At 38.7% G+C, this 12,998-nt stretch overlaps 1 protein-coding gene across 3 annotated transcripts in view; it reads right to left on the bottom strand.

Annotated features, from left to right (window-relative positions):
- The window catches only part of KCNAB1 (potassium voltage-gated channel subfamily A regulatory beta subunit 1), a 176,991-nt gene that overhangs the window by 59,028 nt on the left and 104,965 nt on the right, over positions 1-12,998 (bottom strand). For all 3 annotated transcript variants that reach the window (XM_063306525.1, XM_063306527.1, XM_063306526.1), the window contains exon 2: positions 2,600-2,643. In XM_063306525.1, coding sequence (XP_063162595.1) covers positions 2,600-2,643 — 44 coding nt within the window. The remainder of the gene's footprint in view (positions 1-2,599; positions 2,644-12,998) is intronic.

Here is a 12,998-nt window from a genome sequence, read left to right on the forward strand (position 1 = left end):
CAATTTTTGCTGTCATCTATGGATTCCACAGCACTGAAAAGCTTATGTCTCATAGCAACACAATGAGATACATAAGCTGTGCCAGATTCCTCACCACCAGAGGTTTGCATAAAGAGCCCCATATTACAAGTAAATTTCAGAAGTAAGAGTTTCAAAGTGGTCTTTAATTTAAATGCAGTAAGTAAATGTTGCAGATATATTTCTGATTAGCACATGAATAGATCTGAATCTGGGAAGCTATGTAAAAGGAAAAAAAAGATAAAAACTCCCTCAAGTGAAGCTCAACTCCTACTGATGACACGGACACATCCATGTAGTTTTCTCAGTAACTGTAGGGACAAGTAGTCATGAAATCATCAGAAGTCAAGCTTGAGTTGAAGGACATTTTACTCTACCTTCCATGATATAATTCATCCCAGGGTATCTCACAAATGTTACTCCAGGATTCAAATCAATTTTACTATGTCACACTCATACATGCACACACAAAAGGCAACTGGGTTGGCAATACTTATGCTAGGACAATTCAACTATCTTGATGGTTGAAGAGATCATAGTCATCTGGATTTTACAAGCTGGGGTAGTTAGGAAATTGTTTTGGTTTTAATGGGATTTTATTGGAATTTTATCGTGTATTTATTTGAGTTTTTATTGTATATTTATTCTGTGTTGTAAACCGCCCAGAGTCCCTCTGGTCAGAGGAGATGGGTGGTGACAAATTTGATAACTAAATAAATAAATCTTCATCAGGCAATACATTGCAAAAAGCAGGTGGAGATAGTAGGCAAAGTAAGAATACCTACTGAATTGGTTTCATACTGAATTCATGGTGTCCACCCACTGGAAACCATCTTGGGGCTTTCTGCTTCATGATCAAACTATCCTTTCCTCTCCCTTTTCTCCTCTTTCAATCTGCCATTGTGCCATCTTGCCTGATCTCTTACACATTTTTCTGACCTCTAAAATTATTTAATAAAAATGGATTCCCCATTTCTTTTCACTTGTAATCTGTCTTAGAAGAATTTGTATCTTGAACATAAAAATATAAATAATTATGATCAAGATTATCCACAGATAATGAATGCATTGCTGCTATCAGTTGAACAGAACTCATATCACAAAGTAAAGTAAGAATAACATAAGAGATCAGGGTCAACTTTGCTTGGAAAGCATGTGCTTATCAACTCCCTACAAAATTATCTGATTGCAGTTTATGTCTTTCAGAAAAGGCCATTTGGTATGGAGGTGCAGCCATTCCTTTGCAGCACGTGGGGTTATTTCTCAGACTGCTAGTATTTCCCCATGTTCTATTCAACTAAATATCTAATGCAGTAGATATGCAGGTTAGAAGCATAAATACTTTGCTTCAACAAAGGTGGTGGGGAGCAGGTACATGTTTGTCCTACATTGGTAACACTGCTACAGTGTGAAATTTATTTTAAAACTATATTTTCATAGCATTTTACTCTGAATGGATCAAAGAATAAATCACAACCTAGCACTTCCAACATTTATTGGAACTACAATTTTTAGAAAGTCTAGTTAAGTATAGTCAAGCCACACTGAAAATTGTAGTCTCAACATATTTTTGAAGGTACCGCACTGGGAAAGGCTGGAATAGGGCTTTGGACCTTGTTAAATGTTCTGTTAACCTTTCTTCCTCTCCAAATCTTTTGTGACCCATTTCCTCACCACTAAGATTTGTACCTATAGGTAATATGATTAATTTTCAAATTATTCTTATTTTTCTTTGTGAGAAGGTAGATCTGTTTAGAATTTCTTAACATTATGATAATTGCAGGGGCAATCAGATATTCAATATATTATAACACTGCATGGCAAGAAGAAAATAACCATTTGAATTTGAAGAGAAATGAAGACATTGGTTCTTAGAAAACCAACAATGATATGTACCCCTTGGCGACATCCCCCTTTAGGAGACATTAATTGAGGACTCTAATTTCTGTCTATAGAACAGAAGTATGGATCTGATTTCATTTCAGGTAATGCATTCTGTGTGCATCTGAATCAAATTACATATTGAACATATGTGTGTCTGACTACCAAAATGTTAAATTTGTTATTTATTCAGGCACGCCTTGAAAGGTATTTATACATTCAATTTATTTTGCCTTTCTACTTGAAGAGTATTCATGGGATGAATCATAATGCCTGTCTTTCCCAAATCAATATCGCTGGCTCAGGAATAATGAAAGTTGTAGTCCAACCTAGTATGTGGAAGCCAGCAGGCCGTATCTAAGCTATAAATGTTCAAACTGCCTGACTCCCAACATAGGAAAACAGGAGAAATCTTTTCATTGGAGGGTATAAAAATAAATAAATAAATAAATAAATGTAAACAGCTGTGATCCTAGAAGCAAAACTCAGTGAACATGCCCATAATATAATACTGTCACAAGTCTGTTTTGATTATCTAAGAGCGAGATGCAACACAGCTATGACTTCGTACACAAATCTGTGTCACAGTATTTTATCCAGTTCCTTATCTGGCATTAACGTTAACAGAGCTATGCAAATTCATCAGTATCTCCTCCCCCACAAATACACACACAGACACCCTGAAACATAACATACTCACCCAGTCCCAAACAAGACACTCTTAATCCAGATTTCCCAAGGTTTCTAGAATTAAAACAAGAGCACAATTAGCATCAAAAAGTAAATTAATCCAGCAAAAAATCTGTTATCTCAACTTGTTACCTACCATATTTCAACTATATGCAAATGATTGTCTGTGTTAATCATGTGTATCCAAATATAGAGCACTGTGCCGGTGCATACTCTGAAAAGCTTCTAGATGGCTGCAGTTCCCCAATGAACACATCCAGATGTACAAGCAACAACAGATGGGGAGGCAGGGGGGAACACGATATGTAGCCTAATCATACCTCATTGTCTGAAAAGGTGGTTCACATTCAATATGGCAAGGAGGTATCTTTCATGTATTATTTACTTATGAACTACAGTAGAATCTTGGTTAACCGGCATGGGGATTGGTAGATGCCAGATATATGTAATTTCCGGTTGCTTGAGGGTTACTATTAAAAATAGGTGCACCAAGTTTGGACTTGCCTTTCTGCTAGAGAGGGATCGGCCGATCCCTTTCTGGCAGAGGGGTGGGTTTGGGCTTGGTGCGCCACGCCACGCCAATCCAGTCCCTTTCTAGCAGAGGGGTGGGTTTGGGCTTGGTGCGCCACGCCACACCAATCCAGTCCCTTTCTAGCAGAGGGGTGGGTTTGGGCTTGGTGCGCCATGCCACACCAATCCAGTCCCTTTCTAGCAGAGGGGTGGGTTTGGGCTTGGTGCGCCACGCCATGCCAGTCCAGTCCCTTTCTAGCAGAGGGGTGGGTTTGGGCTTGGTGCGCCACGCCACGCCAATCCAGTCCCTTTCTAGCAGAGGGGTGGGTTTGGGCTTGGTGCGCCACGCCACGCCAATCCAGTCCCTTTCTAGCAGAGGGGTGGGTTTGGGCTTGGTGCGCCACGCCACGCCAGTCCAGTCCCTTTCTAGCAGAGGGGTGGGTTTGGGCTTACCTTTAAAAAGGTGGGTTTGGACTTGCCTTTCTGCTGGGGGGTGGGGGTTGGCACAGTGCAGCGTGCCAAGTTTAAACTTATCTTTCTGCTAAAAAATGATTTTATTTAAATTTTTCTTTAACATATTATTTCTTCATTTTTTTGCCAGTTGCTTGAGAGTGCTGGTTGTTGAGTTCCAGTTAACCGAGATTCTATTGTATATATCTGTCGCCTATTAACAGACTTCTCTGGGCAACATACAAGCAAATGAAAACATGGTCAATGCTTCATGTTAAGCTACAGTATGGTTTGTTTAGATTGGATTAACAAATTGTATGAACCTTGTTATTGCAGTCTGTAAACCATGATTTATGGTTTAGCATGCTACATGAACTATGTATTAATGACAAACTTACTCAGCCTACATGACAGTGGAGGGGAAATGAAGCATGTGATGGATCATCTGCCAGCACTTTGGGCAGGAAGTAGGCTGGGTTTTTGTTCTTTTGTGGGTTTTCTGGGTGCTGCCATTTAGTTTGCTAAAAAAAGGCTTGCCACTGAAACTAATCAGAGGGAATAAACTACAGTTGCTCTAGGACTTGTTATTTTAAGGTTTTGTTGGGGGAAGAAATACAGGGGAAAAAAACAGCTTTGGGTCCTGAAGATTGTATTCTCGTCCTATAGCAGAATAATATATAATCCTTGGGATGATTACACATTAACGTACCATCATAATTCTAACAGACAGAGGTTTAATTTAAAATCCAGTTTAAAATCTCAAGCAGCAGAAGGAATAGAAATCATTTGCTAAACTCTCCCCCAGAGATCTGGCTGAATGAAACATGTCCTCTCCCTGGTTTGAGAATATTCCACATCAAGAGTGCCAATAAAACACTGATTTTTCAATAGCCCCTCACTGCGGTTCTGCTGACTGAGCTCTAAGACAACTTGCTCCAGGTTAGCTATATCTGGAAAGAGCTTTGGACAACCTGGTCCTAAGTCATCCAGTGGTGTAAAGATTACTTTTAACTGGCAACGTATGAACTGGTTGGTTCTGAATGTAGTTTCTTTGCTTGCCAGACAAACTCAGTTATTCACAGCCAACTGGACCTGGAATATGCATTTCCAGGAGGGAGAGAAGTTCTTTGTCACATACACACAGAGTCAAATTACCGTAACTTTCTCAGATTTCCAGAAAACCCTTGATCTTTTTAAATCTAAGGGCAGAACCAATAAGCTATGCACCAATGCTGAGAAAACAAAAAGGATTCGTTCCATCTTCCCAGCAGCCTCAAAGTTAATTTAGTGGAGTCCCTGAGAAAGAGAAAGTCCAGGAAAAGTGGAACAGATGCTTCAGTTAGCGTTATTTCTGGGGAAAGAAAGGTTTAAAAGTCTAGCAGGAATTCACATTAATTTTTTCTTTCTTTTTTCTGCATGTGAAAAATTGTCTCTATTTCTCTAGAAAATAGGAAACTTAGGTCAGCTGTGCAGCATACCACAGAGTATGCATGATGATATTCTCTTTCTTTCAAATCTCTTGTGAACTATAATATTAATTTGGAACTCTCTGTCCCATCTCTTTTTTAATGGAGGCTTTGGGACAGTAATGAGCTATTGGTAGAAGATCTTGTGATCTGCTGGGAACATTACATTTTCTTTTGTATATTTTCTTTTTTTAATCAAGGAGCTATTTTCCATAACCCAAACAGCTCTGTGATTATCTCCTTCCCTACTGAAAGTCTGCATTTTTAATATTTCAAGTTAAAGGAGTTGTTATATTTTATCTTTTTAAAAAAAATAAAGTTTAATTTTGGTTATCTCTTGTGAGCTCCTCTGTCTCCCAAAGAAGCACTGAATCCTCTAGCCAGATGCCTTGAAGCTGCATGATGAGGAGGCTGCATTATAACAGTATGTCTTTTTTTCCCCCTCGGTATTTTTTGATCACTAGAAAGACAGCACAGGGAGAGACAGCTCTCTCTCACACACTGAGATTAGGGTAGGATGCTGAGTGAGATGGTCCCTGGAAAACAAGTGATGGCCCTGGGATGTAGCAAGCTGCTATCCCAAAGCAGGAGCTGTGTCAGGGTATGAAGACCCAGAAGGCTTGCAGGAAGGAGGGTTGGAGACCTCCTGGTAGGGAGATGTGTCTACTACATAGCATTATAAACTTTTGAAGGCCAAAAATGATGAGATGCCAGGCATTCCCCAATTATCTGAATAGGCAAGAAGTTGGCCACTCCAAAATCAATACATGTAAAAGAGACTGAATGTCCCTTCCATTCAGCTTGTTTTTTGCTGTCTTTTTTCTTTTATTGAGTACTATACAAGAGAGGGTCTGCAGGGAAAGTAATTAGCTGTTATGGGATGGATCCAATGCCACTAACCTGCAGACCCATTTCACTCTTAAGAACAAGATCCTTATATTTATACAGATTGATAACTGAAAGTTTATTACACTTAAGTTAGAGATGGTTTGTTTGTTTATTAAATTTGTATACCATCCAACTCTGAATGACTCTGAGTAGTTCACAAGTAAACAATATTAAGAAGAATAAAACAGTATAATGGCAGACAAGAACAAGCAATAAAAGACAGCAAATTGGACAAGAGCAAAACCAACCCTGCACCATCTAAAGGGGCCTTCAGTCATCCTCTCCAAAGGCCTGAGCAAAGAGCCATGTCTTCAAGGCCCTCTGAAACACCAGCAGGGTGTGAGCCATCAGGATCTCGGGGGGAATCTCATTCCATCCTCCAGAGAGATGGAGGTACAGTAAGATGCATGTCAGAAGGCTAATCTTGTGACGGTAAGTAGGAAGCTTCATGTTTACTTAATTGCTTGGGGTGATCATGACCAAGAAGAACAGCACAAAAGGAGACTGTAGGTTACAGATGGAGCATGTTTTCCATGCAGAAAGTCCTGACCCAGGTAGGTCTGGAGCTTCTGCCAGTCACTATAGACAATATGTTGGTGGTTCAGTGGTCTGACACAGTAAACAGCAGTTTCATATTTATTTATATCCATTTTAGCTCATTTTCTGATAAATAAATATATCCACGCTATCATGATGCAAGCACAACTCCTTTTGAATGTGCAGGGCAAAGCTTGTGGTGCAATGGCACAATCACTATTTCGATGAAATTCTGCAGACCACGTTCGAACATTATTAATTCCTGTGATGAGTATGAAGTGGACTGGCCTTTAAGCAGAATATTGGAGTCTTGGTCAAAGAATACAAAAAGGTATATTAATTAAGTTTGTAATTTGATAAACCATTTCATAAATCTGTTAATTTTTGAACTTCCACCAAGGACATATTATCTCCTGTAACCAGAGGGACTTTCAAGACTTATATTTCATAGGTGGCGTAAAAATAAAGTGGATATATTTAGGGTCATATGCCATGAAATCTACTCTACAATCCATCTTTTTGAGCTATTCCAGCCATAATTTAGCATTCAACATAGTAGCACTAATTAATGCATTTATAATTATTGTGAACATATGTTAGACAACAGATGCAGTATACTGGCCCTAAATTCTCCTTTTAAATATGAGTGTGTGTTAGTTAATAGCTGTAGTATTATTTCCTTCAATTTTTTTTCTTCCTTGATTGCATAGTTTTAGTAAATAACAATATTACTTTACTATTGTTTATTTTTGATGTTATGTAAATATATTGAGAGCTCTTGCACTGAAGTCAAATTCCTTGTATGTCTAATCATGCTTGGCCAATAAAGCTATTCTGTTCTGTTCTGTTCTGTTCTGTTCTATTCTTGTTAGAAAATGTCTTCACTTTGGGCAATTACCTCTTGTCTGTCTGTCTATCTATCTAGTATAGCAACAAATAAAGTTCTCTAATTATTTTCTGAAAAGGAAGGTACAGAGTGTATAGCCAAACACCTGTACCTTTTCTCCCTGGCTTTTTTTTTTTAAACGTACTTCCAAAACACAGGACTAACATTAACACGCTGGTTGCTGGGCTAGTATAGTTTGTAATATGGTACATAATATAGTTTTACTATTTCCTGCTGCACTTCCTTCAGCTACTTTGTGCCCAGACTTATAGCAAGGATAAGAAGGAATGTGGTAGCAGTAGTATAGGATAATGCTGGATAGATCTGTTCCATTGACAAATGGGATATTATTATTATTATTAGCTAAAAGACATGAACCGTATTAGAAATTAAAACAATATAGCCATGAGATTAAGAAACTGCCTGTATCTAGAAGTGTTAGTTCTCCTCTGGAAGCCAAAACCTTTCTGTACCTCAAAACAGTTAGAATAATCAAGCTTAATAGAACATATATAAATTAATTATAATATTAAAAGATGCAATAACAACAAAAATATCATACCAACTGCGAATAACCTTGACTACAGGAGCAATAGCATTAAAACATACAACTTAATGGAGCCAATCAACTATTTAAGATTCTAAGGGTCAAAGCTAGAGCCTTGAAATCATCCCAAAATAAACAGGCAATCAGTACAAACTGAAATAGAATTACTTTCCTATTTGTGGCTGGGGTTAGGGATTGGGAGAGGGAGAAGGAAAAACAGAGTCTACGGACTAATTTCAGTAGGAGTTATTTACAGCCAGGGTGACTTATAGAAGAGTCATCAATAAACCAATCTGAATCCTAGCCAAGGTTCAAGAGAATAAAAACTACTTTCAATATGCCTTTATTCTCACAATGTTCTCCTTTGTAACTTTGTGCTTTTGTGCCTTTCTGGCTTCTGATATTTGAGTGGGTATGGCTGCTATTCATGGGGTAGATGGTTGTACTGATGAATCTGGGTCAGAGTCCTGGCAAAAAATCAGTGGGAACTGATTCTGGTCCAGATCTGTCCTGGAGTCTGGCTCTGTAGAGGGTTTGACCATTTTTCTCCTCTGAAGAGTAAAGCCAATCCTCAGATGAAGCCACGACAGCTATATGTTCTGAACATCTAAACCCAGCTAAGAACCAGAAGAAGCATTCTGTAGTCTCCAGATGCTTTTCAAGGACAGTTCCAAACATGTTGTTGTTGTTTATTCGTTTAGTCGCTTCCGACTCTTCGTGACTTCATGGACCAGCCCACGCCAGAGCTTCCTGTCGGTCGTCAACATCCCCAGCTCCCCCAGGGACGAGTCCGTCACCTCTAGAATATCATCCATCCATCTTGCCCTTGGTCGGCCCCTCTTCCTTTTGCCTTCCACTCTCCCTAGCATCAGCATCTTCTCCAGGGTGTCCTGTCTTCTCATGATGTGGCCAAAGTATTTCAGTTTTGCCTTTAATATCATTCCCTCAAGTGAGCAGTCTGGCTTTATTTCCTGGAGGATGGACTGGTTTGATCTTCTTGCAGTCCAAGGCACTCTCAGAATTTTCCTCCAACACCACAGTTCAAAAGCAGTTCCAAACATAGCTCACTGCAATACTGCAACCTCAAACTTTGGTATCCACCAAGCTTTCCAAAATACCTAGCTTTTTAAAACGCCTTTCAAATAAGTAAAATTGAAACTGACAATTGCTTCTTGTAATTGTGGGAATATTTGTTCCATGACCATAGAATTAAGAAAGCATAGTATTAGAAAAGACCATTACCTTCAGTGCTAACAAGGAGTTATATTAAACACAGCCCTTGTCTCAAAATGGTCACTGCAGCACATAATACCCTAATACTATGAACACTGAATTATTTGACTTTATCACTAGCAACTGCTCCCTCTGCCCATTTTTCTAGATTAAAAGGTAAAATTTGCTAACAATTTATTCACTTGCACTCAAGAACTTCTCAGCAGTTCTAGTCTTTAAACGATTACTCCTTACCATTTATGTGTAACTATGTACATAAGCAATTCCTAAGCCAAATAACTTAAGCCAGCTTTCCTAACCTGGCAGTCTCAAGAAGTGTTAGATTGAGAGCTCTATCTAACATTCCTCTTTAGGAATGCAGAAAAATATGCATTGTCCTCATAACCAACCTTTAGTGTGCCTCAGCAATGACACTGTAGACAGGTGCTGTCCTTACTGACTTAATGTGGGACAGATTTGGGACAGTATTTCCTGCTTCCTTTTCCCTCCCACTCAGTATCACTTGCCAGTGGGAAAAACAACCACCAAGAGATTTCTGTAACATTTGATGAGGTAGGACAGGGAATTCCATGTGTGTGCCTGAGTCTGAAGATTTAGCCCTCTATTCAAATCAACTGAGTGAACCCAGCTCTGTTAGTCTTCTAGAAAGCTGCGGTTCCACTGCCAATTTTTTAAAAAGCTGAGCATTATCCCACTCTACCCATCATATCCCACTGACCTGTCAATCATTATTGTTATTGTCTTCGTCATCATCGTCATCATCATCATCATGTTTCTGACCCTAACCCAAGGGAGTAGCAGCAAATGGCCATGCATTGCAGCAACTAGAGGTAGCCAAATGGCAGACCCCTCATTAAATAATAAACCCAAATCCTAATATTCAAAAATTATTTTCATCAGGAAAACAAAAACCTTGCAAAACACTTATTTGGGTTTTGTATATAAACCCCCAGCTACAACCAGAGCTTATATTGACTGATGAACATGGTAGACCTACAACAGAAGAATGGTTGGTGAAGATGATAGAAATTGTTGAGATGGCCAAATCGACCTGTTTGATTACTGTAGAGAAAATACAATATCTATGTTTATTGCTTACTGGAAACTCCTTATGGACTTTTTGCATAAAACAGAAAAAATTGAGCTTATGATCTATGGTTTTGACGATAGGCTAGATTACAGAAAGAAGAGAGTCACGATGATAACTTTAGAGAAAGAGCTAAACCTACAATTGTACTTATAACTGCTGTAGAGAAGATTGGAAGCCACTTCTTTTCTTTCTTTTCTGTTTTTCTTCTACCTGTTTTCTTTTTTCTTTTTTCACTTTAGCTTTCTCCTTTATTTCTTCCTTTTTCTTTTTTCCTTCTTACTCAATTTTAGTTTGTATTAATTTTTACTCTTGTTTTTAAAACTTTCAATAAAATTATATTAAAAAAAAATAAAACACTTATTTTGGGCATAACCAAGAACATACCTTTCTCCCTGTTTAAATTGACCAGCAGACTTTTTTCCCCCTTTTTGCGCAATAGGGTGCAAAGGATCTTTGGCAAGACAGCTGTACACATTTTTTAAAAGAAGATCTACTTGTCTTCCAGAAGGCTGGTAAACCCATGTGCATGTGGGGCTTCTGTAATGCCTCTATGGAAGCCAGAGGTTTGATCTCACTTGCAGTCGAAGCCAAAATAGCCATAGATAGTAGTGCCCAGTGAATGTGAGATAGCATAGCTACTGAAGACGTAAGCACTCAGATAGGAGTTGGGCAGTTCCCTGCTCCTGACTGTGTTGTCACCGGCATAGTACGAGCCATCAGAAGTTACTTGTATGGCAAGATCTGTCCCAGAAAAAGAGGGAAAACACCACTTTAACAATAGAACTACCAAAGAAGGCTCCAGGTGGCCTCTTCAGCAGGCTGGGGATGAGATGGAAGCATCATTATGACATGACAGTTCCTCAAAAATGGTTAGTGAGTATCTTTCTGTGAAGGAACCCACACGTAGTCCTGAAACTCAGAAGATTCCTAACCAACATTTGGAAAGTTCCAGGCTGGAGAGGCCTGGCCTAAACCATTGTCTTTCGTGGACTATTTCTTTTGGAATAAAATTTAGCAACCCCCAAACTATAGAAATGGTCAAGGTGTGCCAAAGCTCCATCTACTTTTTGCTCTTGGTAACTGCTAAGGATTGTATACAGACCACAGATCACAACATAGGTGTGTTGAGTAGAGATAAAAAGATTTCAACATTAGTCAGACCAGTCTTTCAAAAGTCTGGGAAAATCATTTCAATTCCTACTTCACTCCCTCATTTTGCTTTTTTATTCTAATAATAATAAAAAAAATCTGTGCATTGACAAAATTTCCATCTGTCAATTACAAAAGGCCACACCGCTTGGATCCACACATATACTATGCCAATAAATTACAACATCCTAGCTTCCTGGGAAGAACTTGGTGCAAATGAAGGCCAACACCAGCTAAAGACCTGGCAGCTGTGATTTCAGGTTGCTGTGTATATAACGATGATGGTAATGATAATACCTTTTAAAATTGTAACAAGCATCTTCTAAGCAGTTACACAATAGAATCAGACAAGATACCATCAGATAACAAAGATTACATTTTATATCTTAAACTTGGAAGGATTTTCAAGCTTATATTAAAAACCACTAAAAGCCAAGTGGAATGCCCTCACTGTTCACTGAAATGCCTTCAAAGATCAGAAGTGTTTTACTTCCTTTGGAACAAAATTCCATAACCTCAGTATTGACATGGAAAATGTTCTATCTTGGGTTCCCACAAAAGTAATCTGGTGGTAGACATATAAAAGGGACAAGATCAATGGGGAATGGTTTGTCCTTTAATGTGCATTTGATGCAATAGCAGTTAACAGCTTGACTTGTTCATTTTTGCCCATTATGCAGACAGTTAAAGACTCGGATAATGAGAAGGGAGCTGATAGAAATCTTTTGGCATACTGCTGCATGCATCTGAGTGCTTAATAGAACAGGAGCTGATTCCACATTAGCAGATGGTATCTCTTTCTGTATTTTTAAAGCAAAGCTTTTTCCAGCAGACTGTTAATTACATCAACAAGCTAAATGCATTAACACTTGTTTGTTATGTGACTGTCACACTTTTTAAATGGAAAAACAGGCATAGGATTGTAGAAGCTGATAAACACCCTTGTTTAGAGTTCTTTATCACTGCAATGCCTCATTTGACTTCTCCCTCTCATTTCTTTGACAATTTCTGCCCATACTGATGATGACCAATTAGAGATTGAATATATTTTGGTTTCATCCATTCATGCCTTTGTGCTTCCACTCATTTCTGCTTTGTGCTTCCAACAGATGGGTGGGTGGGTGGTTGAAGCACCTGAATTTTGCCTTTCTGCCAGCCTCATGAGGGACAGCTTGCTTAAATGTGGTGCTGCAGGAGAGGTTCCTTCAGTTCAGCTTGAATATATTCATCAAGCACAGCGTTCAGGCATTAGCTGTGGCATTTAATTAGAACAATGTCAAAGGGGTTCTAGGTTAACCTGATATTTTAGCTACATCAAGGAATGCTTTGGAGGTCTCACTGCTTTGAACTGTACGACATTGACTCTTGAAGTCATTTATTTTCAAGGTTTAAGAGCTATTGTTGTTCTGTTGCAATACTGAGAGAAGGGGAGATTAATCCTTGCCTGGAACATAAGACAAGATGAAGAGGTGCTTGGATCTTAACCACTGTTCTGCACAGGTATGCAAAGGGTGTTAATCGTCAGCTAAAGCTGAGCCATTTTAAATCTTTGATTTGGATCTTTAAAACTGTTCTCATCAGATACGCAGTACAATTTAAGCACATTTACTTAAAAATAGCAAAGTTCTTCTCATCAGGTTCTAATTTTTCAAA

Source organism: Candoia aspera, chromosome 6, assembly GCF_035149785.1.
Source record: "Candoia aspera isolate rCanAsp1 chromosome 6, rCanAsp1.hap2, whole genome shotgun sequence".
Lineage (NCBI taxonomy): Eukaryota > Metazoa > Chordata > Lepidosauria > Squamata > Boidae > Candoia > Candoia aspera.